This window comes from Cervus elaphus, chromosome 18, assembly GCF_910594005.1.
Source record: "Cervus elaphus chromosome 18, mCerEla1.1, whole genome shotgun sequence".
In the NCBI taxonomy this organism is placed as follows: Eukaryota; Metazoa; Chordata; class Mammalia; order Artiodactyla; family Cervidae; genus Cervus; species Cervus elaphus.
The window spans coordinates 108,714,870-108,732,595 of NC_057832.1; the positions used below are offsets into that span (position 1 = coordinate 108,714,870).

Consider the following 17,726-nt stretch of genomic DNA (forward strand, 5'->3'; position numbering starts at 1 on the left):
CCCCTTGCGGGGCGGGCGGAGCGAATACAGTTAGACGCCAGTTGGTGGAGGCCCCGCGGGAAACGACCAAGCGCGAGGAGCGTGCGCGCTCACGTCGCGGCGACGGTGGCGGCGAGCGGCGTCAGAACTTGGAGGGGGGGGCTGACGTCTTCTGGCGGGTGGCGGTGTTGGAGACGAGAGCTTGCTTAGCCGGTATTGCTTCCGTCCCAGGAACCGACGGAAAGAGAGGGAACGAGGGTCGCTTTCGGGGGCTGCTGACTTCCACGTACGCGTCGTCGTGAGGAGCCGCAGCCCGGACTCTCCTGCAACCCCTCCGGCTTCTTTTCCGCACGTCTCGAGGCAGCGGCGACAGAGACAAGCGTCTCAGCTCCCCCCACCCCTTCCCCTTGTCCCCCCCGCCCGAAAGGGCCCTTTCTGCGCCCCACCCCCGCCCGCCCGCCCGCTACGCCGCCGCCATGTCGGCGCAGGCCCAGATGCGCGCGATGCTGGACCAGTTGATGGGCACCTCCCGGGACGGTAAGTCTCTGCCAGTGCCCTGGGGGTGGGGAAAGGGATGGGGAAGGGGCTCCGCGGGCGCACCTGGGCTTGTGTGTGTGGCTGAGTAAGGGGCTCCCAGATTGGTAACACGAGGTCCCGGCTCCCGTCCCATCCAATGAGGGCTGGGCAGGCGGGCCCGGGGGGCGGCGACCGAGCGGATTGGCGGGAATTGCTGCCAATGGGGTCAGGCGGGGCCTGGAGCCTGAAAGGAGAGTTTGAGCTCTCGAGTGTTGACTTGGCTGGGACGGGAGAGCCCACGTCTCTCATGCGTAGTCGGGCGGCCTGCCTTGTCGCTGATTAGGTACCTACGGACCGCTAAGGCCTCCGCCCCCTGAACTAATTCCTTAACCCAAAGCTGTGGGATCAGCCCTCGCCGCCGCCCTGCGGAGTATCCAGAGAGAAATGGTCCCCACCCTCCACCCCTTTACCTGGGTCCGGAGAAAATCTTTCCTAGAATCCAGTCCCAGAGATGAAACCACCATTCTTATGGGAAAATCTGACCCAAACCATGGTTTCCTGAAGCGGGTGTGTTTGGCCCATTTTGTGAAAAGAATGTTACGGCCTGTTTTTTTCCGAGAGACCTCCATTTTGTTAGACAATTTAATAGAAGCTTTGTTCAGTAAATATTGACGAACTTTGCATGTGCCCCGAATAGAACCATTTTGAAAATGTGGTGCCCAGTGAAGTAAAATTGAGGGAAACAACGATGCTTTTAGGCGCTTAGGTTAGTGTTTGTACAAAGAACCACTAATGACTGGGTATCTTTTTGTCATAGAGAATTTCTAGGTAAGACGAAATGCTGTTGCTTTTTTGATGATGGTAATTAGTAATACACTCTTTGAAATTCGAGTGAAGCCCATGCTAATATGGAGGAAGGGTCTAGTCCACTACTTTGTTAGAAACAAAGCCAATACTTGCTCATTTTTGTATGTTGCTTGTTCAGGCAAATAGTTTCTTAGCCATTAAACCAATGCTTTTTTCTTGACAAGTTACTTAAGTTGTTTGATGTAAGAGAAAAGGCACACTCTTAACTTTTGAGCAGTTGCTGTTAGAATTTCCTTGAGTGCTTTGCAGCAAAATGTGAGTAGATTTAAAACATTTCATTGAATTCAAATGTTTTTAGCAGTACATAATTTGCATGGTTTATCAGTGTTCATAATTCAGTTTTAATAAAAACCCATATTTGGAACTTTTCTTCTTAGAACGTATGGAAAAGTAGGTGTAGATCGCAAACCTACTTGTGGTTGTGTATAGAGAAGAGGAAGATTGGGAAGGAAATGAATTTTATTTATGTAGTAAACCCTTGAAAGTTAGCATTAATTAAAAATGCCACTGGAGAAACTTCTATCAGTTAACATTTTTCACTTTTAGGTTAGAGTGGTTTTTATAACTGTAGCGTTTATTTAACATTGCTCCTTTTCCATTTTGAAGATGGTATTGAGAAGGGGCTTAATTCAGGATTTTAACTAACAGAATAACTAATCTTTGTAGTAAAATTATAGAAATCATTTTACTTAAGACATAGTTTACACGATCCTATTAATCCTAGTTGGATGCCATTTTTGGTACCTTCCTCATGGATTTAGTTTCCTAATTTTACTGGTAGGGCAGCTGGATCAAAGCAACTATTATCACCTGATAAATTTCCAAACTAGACTGCAATCTACTATTGTAAAACTGAATTAAAATATGTGTGTGTGTGTGTGTGTACTCACACACATATATACATACATACATATTTTTCCTATGTGTGTAATCCGCAGAAACTTGCGTTTCTTAAAATCCACTCTGCTTTGTATACAGATAAATTTATATTTTTATGTGTCTGTTACTGGATTTTTTTTTGCCTCCAGACTAAGAGGATTTACCCATGAACTCATGTTTACAAGTCCACGATACTATTTTAGCTGAAATGACTGGATTTTCACTGCTGTGTTGGGCTAGAAGTAAGAAACATACTACTTACAAGGAGAATGTTTTTTAGATACCCAGATTAGTTCTTTTATGTACATAGGAATCAGAGCATACTTTTCCTTCTTACCACATAGTTAATGAGTTTATATACTCATCTTATCCAGGACCTTCAAATAATTAGGATTTTTTTTTTAAGTGTTCAGTCAACTTCAAGTTATCCAGGGATAGGGAATATGGACGCCTTCCTGAATAACACCATGTAATTTGAAATTATATAATGGGAAGCTTTGTGTTGGACACAGGAACAGCTTAAGGGAATGGTTACTAAGAAGTGGAAGTGGGGTCCAAGGGGTGGGAGAGAGATGGAGAAGGTAGGTAGGAGAGTATTTAAAGCAGCTGTGTCCAATTTTTTTTTTTAACCCCAGAGACTGACTCTGAAGCAGCCACTGCCTTTTTGTCAGGGTGGCAGTAACCCCCCCTCTGCCCTTAGAGTGCTGTCTGTGAGGGAGTCTGAAGTGGCGCAGGGAGCCAGGGCACCTGTACCTCCTTTGTCCCTCTAAGGAGGATTTATTTCCTCTTTCCCGCCCCCAAATCAGAATTTTTAATTAGTTCCTTTATAAACTCCTTGGAGATTTGGCTGTTAAATGTAACTTGGAATTACTTAAGTCAGTTAATCATGTAGATGACCAAAACTTTACTGAAATTCTCAGAAGAGGGACTTTTAGTAGGGAAAAGGCGAGGTAATTTTGGATCACTGGGCACTTCCAGAAAGGACAGTCCTGGGTGAATGGTGGAAGTGGGAGGCTTTGAACAACCAGAGGGCAGCATGATCGCGCTGGGAGGCTGGGCAGGGGGATGACCAGGAGGTGGGAGAGGAATGCATAAGGGAAGTGGGAGGGCCAAAGACAAACTTTGCCTTCTTTGCAATTTTGCCTAGGGCCCTGGTGGTGGCAACCGCCTGTGTGCCACTGAAAATCGTGCCGATGCCTGGCATACTGCATAAATGGAAGCAGGGTACCGCGTGAGTTGAAACATTGGTCACACTATATAAAGTTTGTATATGTGAATCAGTGTAACTCATACCCATGTAACTGGGGGTCTGACTGTATTTGGATTTTTCTGATAAGGCATCATGGGCTAAGGAAAAGAGCACTGGGCTGAGACTCAGGAGACCTGGTTTCTAGCCCCAGCTGTACCTCTAATTGTAACCTTGGGTAAGTCACTTAACCTTTTTTGCCTCAAGTTAAATCTATACTTTGTTAAATGAGAAGCCAAGTAATTTCTTATGTTATCCTCAAAAATGTTGACAAATAAGTATATTTTAAATTTTTTAAAAGGAAGAAACCATAGGTAGATATTAGTATCTTAAGATACATTAAATTTTATAAATACTTTGTTTTAGTTGTTAGCAGTAACAGAAAAGAGAGGGATAATTTGTTTTCCCCAAAATATTCCATTTAAAAAGGAGAAGCAACACAGGAAAAGTCAAATAGCGGTTCAGTTGAATTGTCCGTGTGATGATTGGAGGAATCTAGTGTCCTCACACAGACTAGTCATTTTTGTTCTGTTGGTTTAATTGAAAGGGTGTCCCTTAGCTAAAGCCCTTTTGCCAGCAAGTATGGTTTACTTATGAGAGGTCTCTAGTCCTGACCCCAGAAAGGTCTTGCAATATTTGAGGGATAGGAGTTAAACAAAATTGAGGGTGTATATTTAGATTACTTTCTAAGTTTAGCAACTAGGGAAGTTACAGAAGGTAGTTTTAAGGATTCCATACCTCTTAAATTGCTTATAACTCTTAAATGGGAACAGAGTCCATCTCTGAAAGGTTATATCAGGCCAGAAATAGCAATCTGCCTTCAAAAACAACCAGTAGACTATAGGGCTCAGAATATAGATTAGAATTTTACAGCATCATTTGTTGTCCATTATGGTTAGGGAATGTTCAGGGCAAGTTAAAACTTTCAGGTAATTTTAGCTGTTTTGGATGATAATCTTTCTGAACCTATGATGTACTTTCTCAGTTAACAGAGTACATTAACCATAATTAAATATTTTTGCTGGTCATTTATATTGTATGGTGGTTGTATCTTACAGGATGTAAAGTTAAAGGGACATGCACCCTAGGAGATAATCAGAAAAATGCAGTTCAGAAAATCAGTTATTTGTTCCTGGTACTAGTGATACGTAACTGTTGAACATATAGGACAGTATGACCACGCTGCTTTTCTTCAAAATAAATATTGAATCAAAGATTTTAGTGTTCTCGTCAGTGGATTTTCTTCATAAAATCACCTTGACTGTAATCTGTGTTCCTTGAGTTGTCATCAACATCGAGAGCATTTTCTCCTCATTTTCTCTCATTAACATAATGGATCATTTATTTCTTGGTCAGTTGTAAATCATTCTTCTATTCCACTTGGATTATTCATTTTAAGTGAAGGAGGCATAGCCTTTAATGTGTAAGCACACATTTTTTGAAATAATAATGGGATATATCTAATTCTAGAGCTTGTGAATTCTTTTGATATTTTAAGAAAATTTAACAAACATTAAATAGTTAAACATAAAGTTAAACAGTTTTAGTAAATATAGGATTTTATCAGAGGTCCAAGCATATCAAAACACTGAAAACTGTTAACACCCACATAGTGAATTCATTTAAAAAAAACTAGTTTTGAACTCTGAATGATATTTCTGACTACAGTACAACTCAGAAAACAATAATAATATTACCTCCTACAACTCTGCATTGTTCTTGGATTTTCTACAGTTTAGCTCTCCTCAAGGAAACCTGTGCTTCTGAAACATTTCTTTGCTTTGGGTAAAAAAATAAAAGCCAAAGAGATCATTTTGTCTATCAGTGCATAAGCTTTATAAGCAGCAAGTAAATACTTTGATTTGGTTTGTTTAAGATGTCATATAGGAATAAATGTTAGTGAGCTCCATCTTTAAGATGGGTAGCAGGAAGTTAAAGGCAAGTAAGCTGCCATGGATGTGGGTGAGGGTTAGTGAGTCAGTGTTCAGTACCAGGTGGTTCATATAAATATTAAACCTCGGAGTTGCTAGAGTTTCAGGCAAATTCGGGGTTGCAAGGATAGGCAGAGGGCTTAAAACTGTGGGCAAGGCTAGATAAATGAGACAGGTACTCTTCAAGAATGGAATTTCAGAAAGGTGCTTAAAATGGACGGAATCCTAAAAGCTCAGGACTGTTAGTATATTCATTGAGGACACATACATGACTGTACTGCCCAACTTAATAATCAGTGTATGGCAGAATTGTAGGTAAGAAGATGAAGAAAGTTGGAACATTTTGCTGGAGAAAGAGTGAGGGAGTGGGAGGAAGGGTAAGTTTATGACAGGAATCTTATGGATTCAGCACCTGCAAAAGTCTTTCTGTTCCTTTCTAGTTTAAGTTCTCATACACTAGCAGCTGCTAGGATAGAAATTAGAAGGCAAGGCCATTTGATCATTTAATCAGTTATGTAAGATTATTGAGGATGTAGAGAAAAGTAGTTGATAAAAACTCTGAAATTAGCTACAGTTTTGTGTTTTAACTAAGTAGCTTAAGACTTGAAAAGTCAAAGCCATTAGAAGAAAATAACATGTAACTCAGTCAGCTGAATAAATGTTATATTTGGCTATTTAACATGGGCTAGAGAAAGGAGTCTTTAAAACTTTTTTCTTAAAAAAGCACTCACTAGATACTGATCCTTATGTTCTAATTTAGTTGTGAACCATGTGCAATGATGTTTGACCTCTGTGATTCTACATGAAAAGAATTTAACCAGCTGCCCTTGCTGAATCTTTTGTCATGTCTCCTGAATGCATGGTAAATTGTTTTGTTTTTATTTTCTTGAGACCTCAGTTTTCTGCAGACATCAGTTTTCTCTTTCAGAGTTAAACTTTACAAAGCTTTTCCTTTCAATAAAATTGGTTAGATGTTTATGAATAGTATCTATAGTGTATGTACCTTGCTGTTTGGCGGCTTCTATATTCTGTCCTACTGCTATGTTAAACATTATACTCTTCTCTGTCTCTTGAGGGTGTGTTTTAGATCAGGGTCGGCACTGTGGCCCACTCGCTTTTTGTAAATAAAGTTTTGTTGGAACACAGTTGTGCCCATTTGTGTATATATGGTCTATGGCTGCTTTGCTTTGCAGCAGAGATATAAAGCTGGTAAGTTTAAAGTATTTGCCATCTGGCCCTTTAAGAAAAAGCATGTTGACCGTTGTTCTAGATCAGTGTTGCTCAAAAGTGTGGTGCCTGATCAACCTTAGCATCACCTGGGAGCTTCTTAGAAATACAGATTCTTGGACCTACCACTCCAGGCCTACCAAATTAGAAGTTCTGGGGTTGGGTGCATGCCATTTGTGTTTTAAGAAGCCTTCCATGTGACTCTGATGCACACTGAAAGCTTGAGAAACCCTGTTCTAGATAAATGTTTCCCAAATGTTAGTCACATATATCACTTTACTATTTTTTACCCTGTTTTAACATTTTTAATTGTCAACTCACTTTCTGAAAATTTAACTTTAAAGTGAAAGCTTATGTCACCAGAAAAATAAATACAGTGAAAACAACATGGTGTTATAAGAGAAAACTAGATTCTGTTGTCATTTACCTGTGCTGAAAATTAGAGCTCGTTAGATGTATTAATTAGACACATACTAGGCAGTAAGTGGGAACTTTTTTCCTGACTTATCACTACTAAGTGATAGAGTGGTGTTCAAAATGTCATGCTGGTGAAATTATGTAACAGCTAAAAATCACTTTTTGTACAAATTCTGTACTTTAGGAAATGCAGTTCTAGTTCCTTACATGGAAGGAAAGCTGTTTGAACTGTACATATCTAAGCCCCTAAGTAGAAATGACTTTTCCTTAGAAATAGAAATACACACCCATAAGATGGACCGATATAGAAGTCCCTAGAGAGATCCATTCAGACTTCTAGGATGAAATTGCCTATTTAGCTTGATCTTACCTCTCCATTAATGTTCCGGTCTGTGGTGGTCAGTATTTCTGCAGGATTTCACCAGCCTGTTTCACAGTGGGATTGTGAAAAGGTGCTGGCTATTTGTCAAAGAAAACTCATGGACTAGAAACCGGGGAGAAGTGCTGTGATTCTGCATTATGGGCAGGGAACCGTCAGGGCATGCTTAATAAGGAAAAGTTGATTCCCCTCAGATTTTAGAAACCATGTATTTTCAGAAATTCTGGTATGAGGATAAATAAAATGATTTAATTTGCCTCATAATATTACAGGGAATACTTCCCCAGACATGGTATTCTGATACCGGCTGATGTGTTTTAGGATGTAGTAATTGTTGGTGCAACTAGAACCTGAATATCCCTAGGTTGCTGGGTTACTTCAGATTTTTCTTGCTTTCTTTTTCTTAGAGATTATGGACATATTTGCTGCTTTTGTCATTTGACTCTGCAATAAAGTAGTGACATAAGACTCTGACCCTAGATGGACTGAAAGTCTAGTAGGGAGTGAAGAGGTACAGTAAGTGATAAATTCTGTATGCTGATTACATATATAGATATCTAATTTTGAAAAAATGTTAAAAATAAAAAAGACTGCCAAACATCTCTTAAGACTGAACAAATGTTTTGTAAGTTTCCCTTAAAAAAAAAAAAAAGTGTTACAAATGAAGTCTCTTAGGTTCTCCTTCACTGTTTTAGTCCTTTCCCCCAAAGGCATTTTTTGTGAATATGTCAGTGGATTTTCTTCTGTGTTGTTTCAGTACTTACAAGGCTCAGTCTCCTTCATGCTAATCTGTTTTTTCATTTTAAATTCCTTTATCATTGGGTTGTCTGTCACTTCTGTCCTTTGATATTCTCATTTCTTTTCCATTTTTGTTTCTTTACTTTGTTTTAGATTTGGGGAGACTCTGCTTAGCTTTTATAGCAATCACCAACCATTGAAAACTTGCCTCATTAATAGACAGATCTGCCAAATACTTTTTCTTCTGCTCTTTTCAGCTATTTCTTCATAGTCAGAGATAGCTTTTGTTACTTCTAATTTTGTGTATAAAACGTTGCGGATGATAGAAGGCACCAGATATCCAGAGTATGAGTGTTACTGTGTCAGAATTGCAGCTCTGAAGTAAGCATCAAAATATAAAATTTAGCAAGCTACAACTTTTTAATAATTGACTTCCCTTAATGGCATATACCATAAAACAAAGTATATGTAATCCACTTTTAGGACTACATTTGTGGATAACTATTTATTCAAGACACACTTCTATTGTGTGCCTTAGATCTAAGAGGAGCAACATGTTGATTTCCTAAAGCATACATCCCCTGGCGGAAGTGTGATGGCTCTGACCCCTGCCAGTGGCCAAGACTCTGCTTTATAATGAGAAAACAGGATTGTGGCAAGGGGTGGGATAGAATTCTTGGAATGCAGCTACTTTAGTATTTATTTTTGAACATTTCCTTTACCATTCTTTTAGCTCTTAAAGACCCTAAGCTTTTTCTCCTGTTACAAGGCTGTTTCTCTGTTTCATTCCTTATAATATTTTTATATGGATTTTCACAGACAAATAGACAGGAAAATTTGAAAAATTCTTTTAGCATTATTTGTCTTTGATATTCAGCAAGAACGAACTTGTCTTGGAAATTTCTTCCACAGTGGGCATTGCATTTTAAAAATGGGCTTGTCATGGGGAATATGATGGTGAGGGTGATACAAGTACCTATTTGTGATGATAAACCATATGAAAGAATTAGGAGGGCTAGCCTTTTAATACCCTTATTTTTTGGATTTTTCTAGGGGAAAGGAAAGCCTCTACTAGTATTCAGTGTGATTTCCTAAGTTCTGTTAGAAATGACTTGATACTACATTTGGAAGGGAAAATGCCCTCATTAGTTTTTCCTTCTGCCATCTTTGAGTCTTTTTTCTTTCCTTTCCTTACATAATAAATATGTTCCTGGAAAGTTTCATATGTACCAGGTCATATTAAATATTTTCAAAGCATCAATGATCATTATTTTAAGACCTGGTAGTGAATGCTTTCATAAAATGAACTTACACTTTGTAGTGTATAAATATATGATGAATTAAACAGTGTATTTATTAACAAGGTAAATGGAGTAATGAGTTTTTTCTTTGAAGATTATTTTAAAAGCATTCTTATAGGTGCGCTTTAGGCTAAATTTAGGTTATAGATGAGCTTCAGGCTAAAGGAACAACAAAGGTAGGTGGGAGAAGTTAGGGGAGTTGGTGAGACTGATGGAGAAAGCTGTAAAAAAAGGTCAATGTTGTTCTTTACTGTAACAGTTACTGTGCAGCAGTAGCTATTGGTTCCACAAGAAGACCTAAGAGTTTCACAAAAACATGAAGATGAGTGTTTACTAACACAGGACAGGTCTCTTCCTGTGCTCTGCACTAGATTAGAAATTGGTCTTTATATAGTTTCCACGTTCTGCGGACTCATAGCTTATGTTGTAAGAAATGGTAATAAGGTGGAACATGTGAAGATTTGAGGGCACGGGAAATAAGAAACTTTAAGCTTAAAGAAACTTAAAGCAAAAAAAAAAAAAAAGAAAGAAACTTAGAGCTTATTCACCGCTCTTTCTAGCTCTGGCTTTTCTTTCACTGAAAGAGTATGGCATTTATTCCAGAGGGAGTAAGCCTACTCTGCCCCAGCCAACAGAGACACAGGGCCCCAACAAGTATACCTGTGGGGAGGGGAAGGATTTGATTGTCACATCAGAGAACGTGGGAGAGCTTTTCCCCTCTTGGCCCCGTTTCTAAACTAGGATGCTTCTGTTTGCTTTGTGTGCTGTTGAGTTTTTCCCTCTGTTTTCTCTAAGCTAAGCTTTAAGCTAATTCTGTACAAAAGAAATACTAATTAGTTGTTTTTATAAATTGCTTGCCATTAATGCCTGATAAAATGCAGTAAAATAAGGATTCTGCATACCATTATATATGTCAAATATTACAAGCTTTAAGGTTCTTTTGAAATTACAATACTAAACTCAGTTCACTTTTGCTTAGCCTTCACAGTTGTTGATCACATAGCATGGTCATCCACTCACAGCTTAAAAAAATACAGGGAGCATCGGAGAGAATGGGTAAAGTAAAATTTTGATGTTTTTAAAAATAGCACCTAAATCTATGAAAATTGATTTGATTTATTGTTTGTATGGGAGGGAGAGGGTGGTTGGCACTGGAAGGGAGGGGGTGGATATTGGGGAAATAGCATGCACCATGTAAAATGATGTTAGATACCATATAGGCCAAAATTTTAAGTGTTACTACTGCAGTTTAAATGCAAGTCTGTTTCAGACGAGGCAGGACCATATAGTGGCAGTGTTGGGATTTACAGTGGGCCTAGCTTTTTCTCCCTACAGATTGAAGGGGATTTTGAGAATAGCAGCTTTTGAGTAGTTTGGACAGAAGTCGCCTTTTGAGAGTGACCTGTCCATATTCCCTGAGTGAAGTTGCTTTGGTAGCACCTCAGGTTCCATTAATGTTACTGAGGAACATTGTTTAAGAGGAACAACGTGCATTCTAGTTTTTATTGTACACCTGTGACTTAGTTGTTCCCAAACATGGGTTAGGATTCATGAAGCCCTTGAGGGGGTTGAGGAACAGAGAGAGGTTACTCTGAAGTTAGTTGTTTGGTAGAAAAAATAGAAATTTTGGTGCTTCCTTTAAAATGAAGAACACTTTTTCTTTCAAAGTTCTAAATCAAGGTTTTAATCTCAATCCTTACCATTATGGTTATCTACAGAGCCTAATTAATTAGCATCATGGAGGTTATAGAGAAGAGAGTCTGCCATGTTTTTATGGGTAGGGCATTTTGTTGTAAATTGTGTTAACTTGATCTAATCTCTGCCTCATTATTTTTAAGCTTTTTCTTTGTTTACACATGTAAAATCTGGGGGAAGAAATTAAAGAAACAAGATTTTACCCTGAAAATAATCTTGCCTCAACTTTGCTGTTGCCCTACATGAAACCATTTGCCAAAGCCAGATATGATTTCCCAAACCTTCTTGCCTTCCTTTGTCAAAGATGGTATGCCAGTTTGGAATGCTCTTCTTTGCCCATTCTTTTGGTCTAAGTCCTATCTTTCCTTCAAATAATGGCTTCTATCTATTGCACAAAGCCTCCTCTAACCTCTTCAGTCCTTGTGGTCATTGTAGTCTTAGAATTCCTGAAGTACTACTGTTTGATAGTATTCCATCCATTATAGACATTCATTTGGCACTTGGATCATGCCCCCTTTTGTTGTTACTGTATTTAAATACCCTCTTTTCTCTAGGAAAGTGATGGGCTCCTTGAGGGTAGAGAGCTTGTCTTAATTAAATGCCTCTTTGTAAACCCATTGCCTGGCACAGAGGATATCTTCAGGAGTCGGCTTGATTCTTTGATTTGGATCCAGTATTAGTGTAATGGGGCAGTTGTTTAACTTAGGTTATTTTTATAGTGAATACATACCCAGAAACCCCAAAGATAAAGTACATTTGAAGTACATTTGATTAATAAAATAATTTCTTGTAAGGAGATTTGGTTCATATTTGTTCCTTATTAATTACAGCCCCTCTCCCCAACTTTGTTTTTCAGTGAGTGCTGTTTTACCTAGTTTCTTTTGAAAAACATGGTTTGGGCCAGATATATTGACAGAAATCAAAATTGCTAGTATTTTTATTTTAAAATTCTTTGATTAGTCAGATGATACTTTCATGGTATAAGCCCAAATAAATTTATTAAATACTACGTGGTAATATAGCCAAATTATCTTAGAATGTTAACCTTAAGGTCTCTTAAGTGAAATTTTAAAAATATCAATAGACAGATACTCATTTGCTAATCCTTTTCATTTTTTATCTCAAATTATTAGGAATTTTATTATTTCTTTGTTTATAAAGATTACTGTGCAGGCTGATGTTTGAAAACTGTGTTTATTGTGTTTGCTGCAGTTATCAAATAGAGCAGACATTTATATGCAGTGAAGATTAATTAAAAATACTTTTTGGTGTTTATAGAAACTGATACTTTTTTTTAGTATTCCCAAACTCATTTGGGATAATTTTGTTTAATTCATATTTGAAACTGTTTACATTTTATCTGATAGCAGTGTCTTCAAGGCACATATGTTAATATTGGATTTATGTTGTGATTTCTTACAACATGCTTAACTAGTAAAACTTCTAAAATCTTAATTTTACTCTAAAGCTTGGCTTAAAATATTCTTGAGCCATTAGTTTGACAAAGCACTGAAACGATACTGCTGTTGCATTACTGAAAAGCTTAGATAATTGTGGCAGGGGACTTCTAGAAGTTTTTTTCCTCTTCAAAAATTTATGTTTAAATTTCTTAGCATAATTTGAGTACAGATTTAAGGTAAAATATTTTTTTCTTACATGTGAGGAAGCAAAAAGCCTCTAATAATGGCATTGCCATTCTGATGTGAGCTCATCAGAGTACCAGTCTGACATGAGCTTAAGGCCCTGATCAGTCTTGATGAAATTTGCTTTATAAAAAATTTTTTTCTAAAACCCAGTTGGCCCAGGGACCACTTTACAGAGCTCCAGCCTTGGACTTTTAGCTATGATCAGTCATATTCTTCTCCAGGGTTTATACTTGTTAAGTCAAAACACAGAAAACACCCCCCCACCAGCCCTGATTTTGTTCACTTTTGTTTTCATATACAAGAATCTTTACAGTCAACATGTACTTCTAGATGCTGTATTGAAATTGCTGGCAGAGTCTATTCTATACAAACTGAACAATCTGGCCCCTTGTTTTATTTGTAAAGGTTCAATGTATCTATGCCTGCCTACTTCAATCTGCAAGGGAGTGTCAGAAAGGCCCCGCATTCGCCGAGCCGTGAGTTATCACTAACTTTTCAGATGTGTTAATGAATGTGGAACAAAAAGCAGTTGTGTTTAAAAGGAAAAAAGGACCATCAAAATAACCTTTATTATAGTAGCAGGCGTGAACACTAAATGAATTACTCCAAATTGTGGTGTCAAAAATAACATACTTTAACTAGAGACTAGCCTCTAGAAAACCTATTGTTGAACTGCTCTGAAGCTGTTTTAGCGATAAGTTACTGTTCTTAAAGTTTTATAAACCATGATTGCAAATTAATATGTTCTTTAAGTCTTTTTAACCAAGTTAAAACAATCTGAACAAAATCTTACCTCACCTAAAAATGATAGTATTTAATTGACTTTGAGTTAAGCTCTTTAAAATAATACCATGTGAAAGGGGTAAAGTTTTAACCTTTTTTGTTACTCACATGTGAAAAACAAACAATTGAATCTCTTCATCGATGAAAGTTTTAGTACAGTGTTATTTACAGTCTGTTTTGGTACCAACAGTTCTTGCTTCAGTAATTCACCAGTAGGTTTTCATTCATCAATGACTATGTCAATATAAGGCTAAAAATAAAACACTTTCATTTCCTAGGGCTTTATCAGTCTCCTTAGAGGAAACCATCCTTAAGAGTGACCCCTTCCCAAAGAGATTTGAAGCAAAAAAAATCATAACTAACATCTATTTTTTTGTTGTTGTTATTAGAGATAGTTACCTTTCTTTTTCTTAGATTCTTTCAAGTTTTGAGTAGATAGGCATATTTGACTAGCAGGTCGGAAGCTTCTGTTGCCTAGGAGGTGTATTGTGTTAAATGAAGACAGAATAAATTTAAATGTACCCAGTTTGGCCATTTATAGCACAGACTACCTAAAACTTGGGAGGTATGTAACCTTTGGAGCCATTAGGTTAAATGTTTCATTTAGGCAATGTGCCTTTGTTTGACTGGTGTGTAAGTCCTTCTTCCAGGTTTGTACACTCTTAAACACGTCATTCTACCCTCTCTAACTCCTCCCAGCAGCAAAAGGGAGACACTTCAGCTGGAACAAAATAGTGGAAGAAATGGCGTCTGGGGTTCAGTGGGGATTCGCAGTGTGTATGCAATGTTTGCAAGATTACTTTTTATGTTTTTCAATTAATGTAAATAATTACAGAATAAATCAGTGCTTAGTGTCAACATAGGGAACATCGTATACCAATAGAAATTCTCCTAGTGGGTCTGCTGCAAGTCGTTTAACCTCTTGGGTCCTCAGTTTTCTCATCTGCAGTATAAAGGAGTTGGACTCAATAATCTTTAAGGTCCATTCCTGCTCTAAATCCTGTGCTTTTCTGAAGTACTCTGTTTAACAGAATGCATTGCTTTCCCACTTTGACTGTTTGAATTACATGTGCAGTACACGTACTGCAACTGCATGTTGTCTAAAATAGTTTTTCTGTAGGATATTATATAAACTAACCCCTCTTGAGGTGATTTATAAATGTGTGTATATAGCCACACATAAAAAGCTAGTGTTAGTAGGGCTCTCAGAAAATACATATTTTCCAAATGTCTAACCTTGAATGTTATTAACTTTCCTCTATTACAGGAGATACTACTCGTCAACGAATCAAATTCAGTGATGACAGAGTATGCAAGAGTCACCTTCTCAACTGTTGCCCCCATGATGTCCTGTCTGGAACTGTATGTATTTATTAAATCTATTGTTTTATTGTTGGTATACTACAAAAACAAACTACTTGATAAAGTCTTAGTTTTGTGTCAAATTACTATGCAGTAATTTTTTTTTAAAAAACACTTGTTAGCAGAGAAATTTACATCCATTATATTCAGGTTGATTATTTAGTTCTGCAATAATGGGATTCCTCACAGAAATTATTGCTATTTTACTTTATAATATTTTCCATTCTTTAGAGCATTTATTTGGAACAAAGAGGCAGTTATAATACAGCAGTTACATTTTTAGTTTAGAAATAATGTAAATGATTTTTTAAATTGTTTGCTTCAGTGTTGAGCATAGTAGACTTTTATCCAAAACAGTTTACATTTTCATTAAGATTTCTGCACATTTGTATTGTGGAAATTATTGTGAAGCAGTATGTTGGTAATTAAATTCACAGTAAAGTTTGTGAGTAGTATTGTTGGTTAAAACTCACTTATTATTTTGCTTATTCCTGATAATACATAAAGCTCACTTAATTTATATTCTACATCTAGTGATGTTAGTTTACCTTAAAGTATTATTATTTTTAATTTGGTGGATAAATCACATGATCATGGACCTTTAGAACAAAGGATTTGGTTACCTGGGTTTTGGATTTGATTACTTTCAAGAGCGCCTGGTCACAGGGATAGCAGAGGAGGGCTGGTAGGGCCTCAATATTTAGCTGACTTTGTCATTTTTCTAAAATGAAAGGATTTCATACTTCATTTGCAGAAGCAGTGATGTCCCTTAATTAGAGATGTCTAAAGGAATGGCTTCTTCTGCCGTAAGACATGGGACGTTAGTCCCTGATGAGGGATGAGACCCGCATTCCCTGCAGTGGAGATGTGGGGTCTTGGTGAGTGGTGTCTTTTTGATAGGAGGAGTAAAATACCCCAAATGTACAGGTGTCCAGGCATTTTTTATTAAAAAAAAACAAAAACAAAAACCTGTCTTTTGAGGGCTTCCCTGATAGCTCAGTAGGTAAAGAATACACCTGCAGTTTAGGAGACCCAGTTTGATTCCTGGGTCAGGAAGATTTGCTGGAGAAGGAATAGGCTACCCACTCCAGTATTCTTGGGCTTCCCCTGTGGCTCAGCTGATAAAGAAATCTGCCTGCAATGTGGGAGACCTGGGTTCGATCCTTGGGTTGGGAAGATCCCCTGGAGAAGGGAAAGGCTACCCACTCCAGTATTCTGACTACCACTACCCACTTCAGTATTTTGGTCTTCCCTGTAGCTCAAATGGTAAAGAATCTGCCTGCAATGCAGGAGACCTGGTTTCGATCCCTGGGTCAGGAAGGTCCTCTGAAGGGAATGGCAGTCCTCTCCAGTATTCTTGCCTGGAGAATCCCGTGGACAGAGGAGCCTGGCGGGCTACAGTCCATGGGGTCCCAAAGAGGCGGACATGACTGAGCGGCTAACACTACTATACTTGTCTTTTTCCAGTAGGAAGGACCATTGAAACTATATTATATAAGTTAAAAGGAATAGAAGTGCTAACATTTTAAAAATATATAAATACTTAATTTTTTTTTAAGTATCAGTATATTACAAGGCAAGCATGCTGGTTTCTCAGTGCTTGAATTAGGACTGTGACAGATATCTCTATTAGACCTTCATATCTACTCTTTAGGATTTGCATAATTAAAATATTCTGCTCTGCTATAATATGATTGAAATCTATATTATCTGTAGTTATCTGTGGTGGTATTTGATTCTTCACATTTACTGTTTTAACACTTAATGATACTTAATGGATAAATTATCACTTCAAATGAATTTTGTGAACAAGATTAGTTGATAAGTGGCAGAATTTAAGTTTTTGGTACTTTAAAACCAGCAATAGCAAGACTGACATATTATTACATTCTTCAGGTATGGCATTTAATAATTAAAAAATCTGACATCACAGTTGTGCTTTTGCATTTTATAATTATATAATTCAGTTACACTCATTTATTTCTATATTGGGTAAAACAACTTGTTGAGTATATGTTCCATAGTTAGCCTTAATGATAGTAAAGTGATTTATTCAAAATCATTCAGTTCTGTTGATTTAAAGTAAAACTGGAACCAAAACCAAATTTTCTGAGCTCTAGTTTTATTCACTATATCTTACACTCTGTAGGTAATACTTAATCCTTCATCATGTTGGTGTTAGACTTTCATTGTAAAATTCTTGCTGGTGGATTTATCTCTGTAATGTGCATCTTAAAATTGATGATAGAAAAATACTATTTTAATTTGTAACATTTTTCTTACAGTGAAGCTTAAAATTGATGTTTTGAATCACATGAAAAATAGTGAATGACCTTCGAAAGGCACTTGTTAGGGAAGTTCTATATGAGACATATCTTCTTTATGTCAGCTTAATAGGCAAGAGATTGTCATTTATGTAAGGATGTAGTTACGTTCTTATGAGCCTCTTAAGCAAAATTTTCAGGGCTGGCTCTAGAATTTTGTTAACAGTCCAAGGTTGCCTAGAGTGGTGAACTTAAGAACTTGAAACCACCCATGAGTGATTGTCTCATGACCCTTACTATAATACTAAAAAGGGCTGTTTATAGCACTTTATTCTATGTACATGTGGTTTTTAATTACAGAGCTCTGACTTCTTTAGCAACCAATCTCTGTAGGACTAATGCTTTTCTGGCACAGAATCTAATAGTTCACATCTCTCTATGTTGAAGATACTTTTTTGACCTGTTGGATCAAAGATGAAAAGAACCGAATTGTAAC

The 17,726-nt window shown here is 37.5% G+C and overlaps 1 protein-coding gene across 5 annotated transcripts in view; it reads left to right on the plus strand.

Moving 5' to 3' along the window:
- The window catches only part of LOC122674907 (putative RNA-binding protein Luc7-like 2), a 54,832-nt gene continuing 37,106 nt past the window's right edge, over positions 1 to 17,726 (plus strand). The window contains exons 1-4 of one of the 5 annotated variants that reach the window (XM_043873520.1): positions 1 to 516; positions 3,389 to 3,472; positions 13,227 to 13,297; positions 14,872 to 14,966. In XM_043873520.1, the coding sequence (XP_043729455.1) occupies positions 3,435 to 3,472; positions 13,227 to 13,297; positions 14,872 to 14,966 (204 nt within the window). In that variant the 5' untranslated portion in view covers positions 1 to 516; positions 3,389 to 3,434. Of the gene's footprint in view, positions 517 to 3,388; positions 3,473 to 3,522; positions 3,666 to 6,178; positions 6,281 to 9,249; positions 10,537 to 13,226; positions 13,298 to 14,871; positions 14,967 to 17,726 lie in introns of those variants that run through there. The other 4 variants (XM_043873523.1, XM_043873521.1, XM_043873525.1 and 1 more) reach the window with 4 other exon arrangements.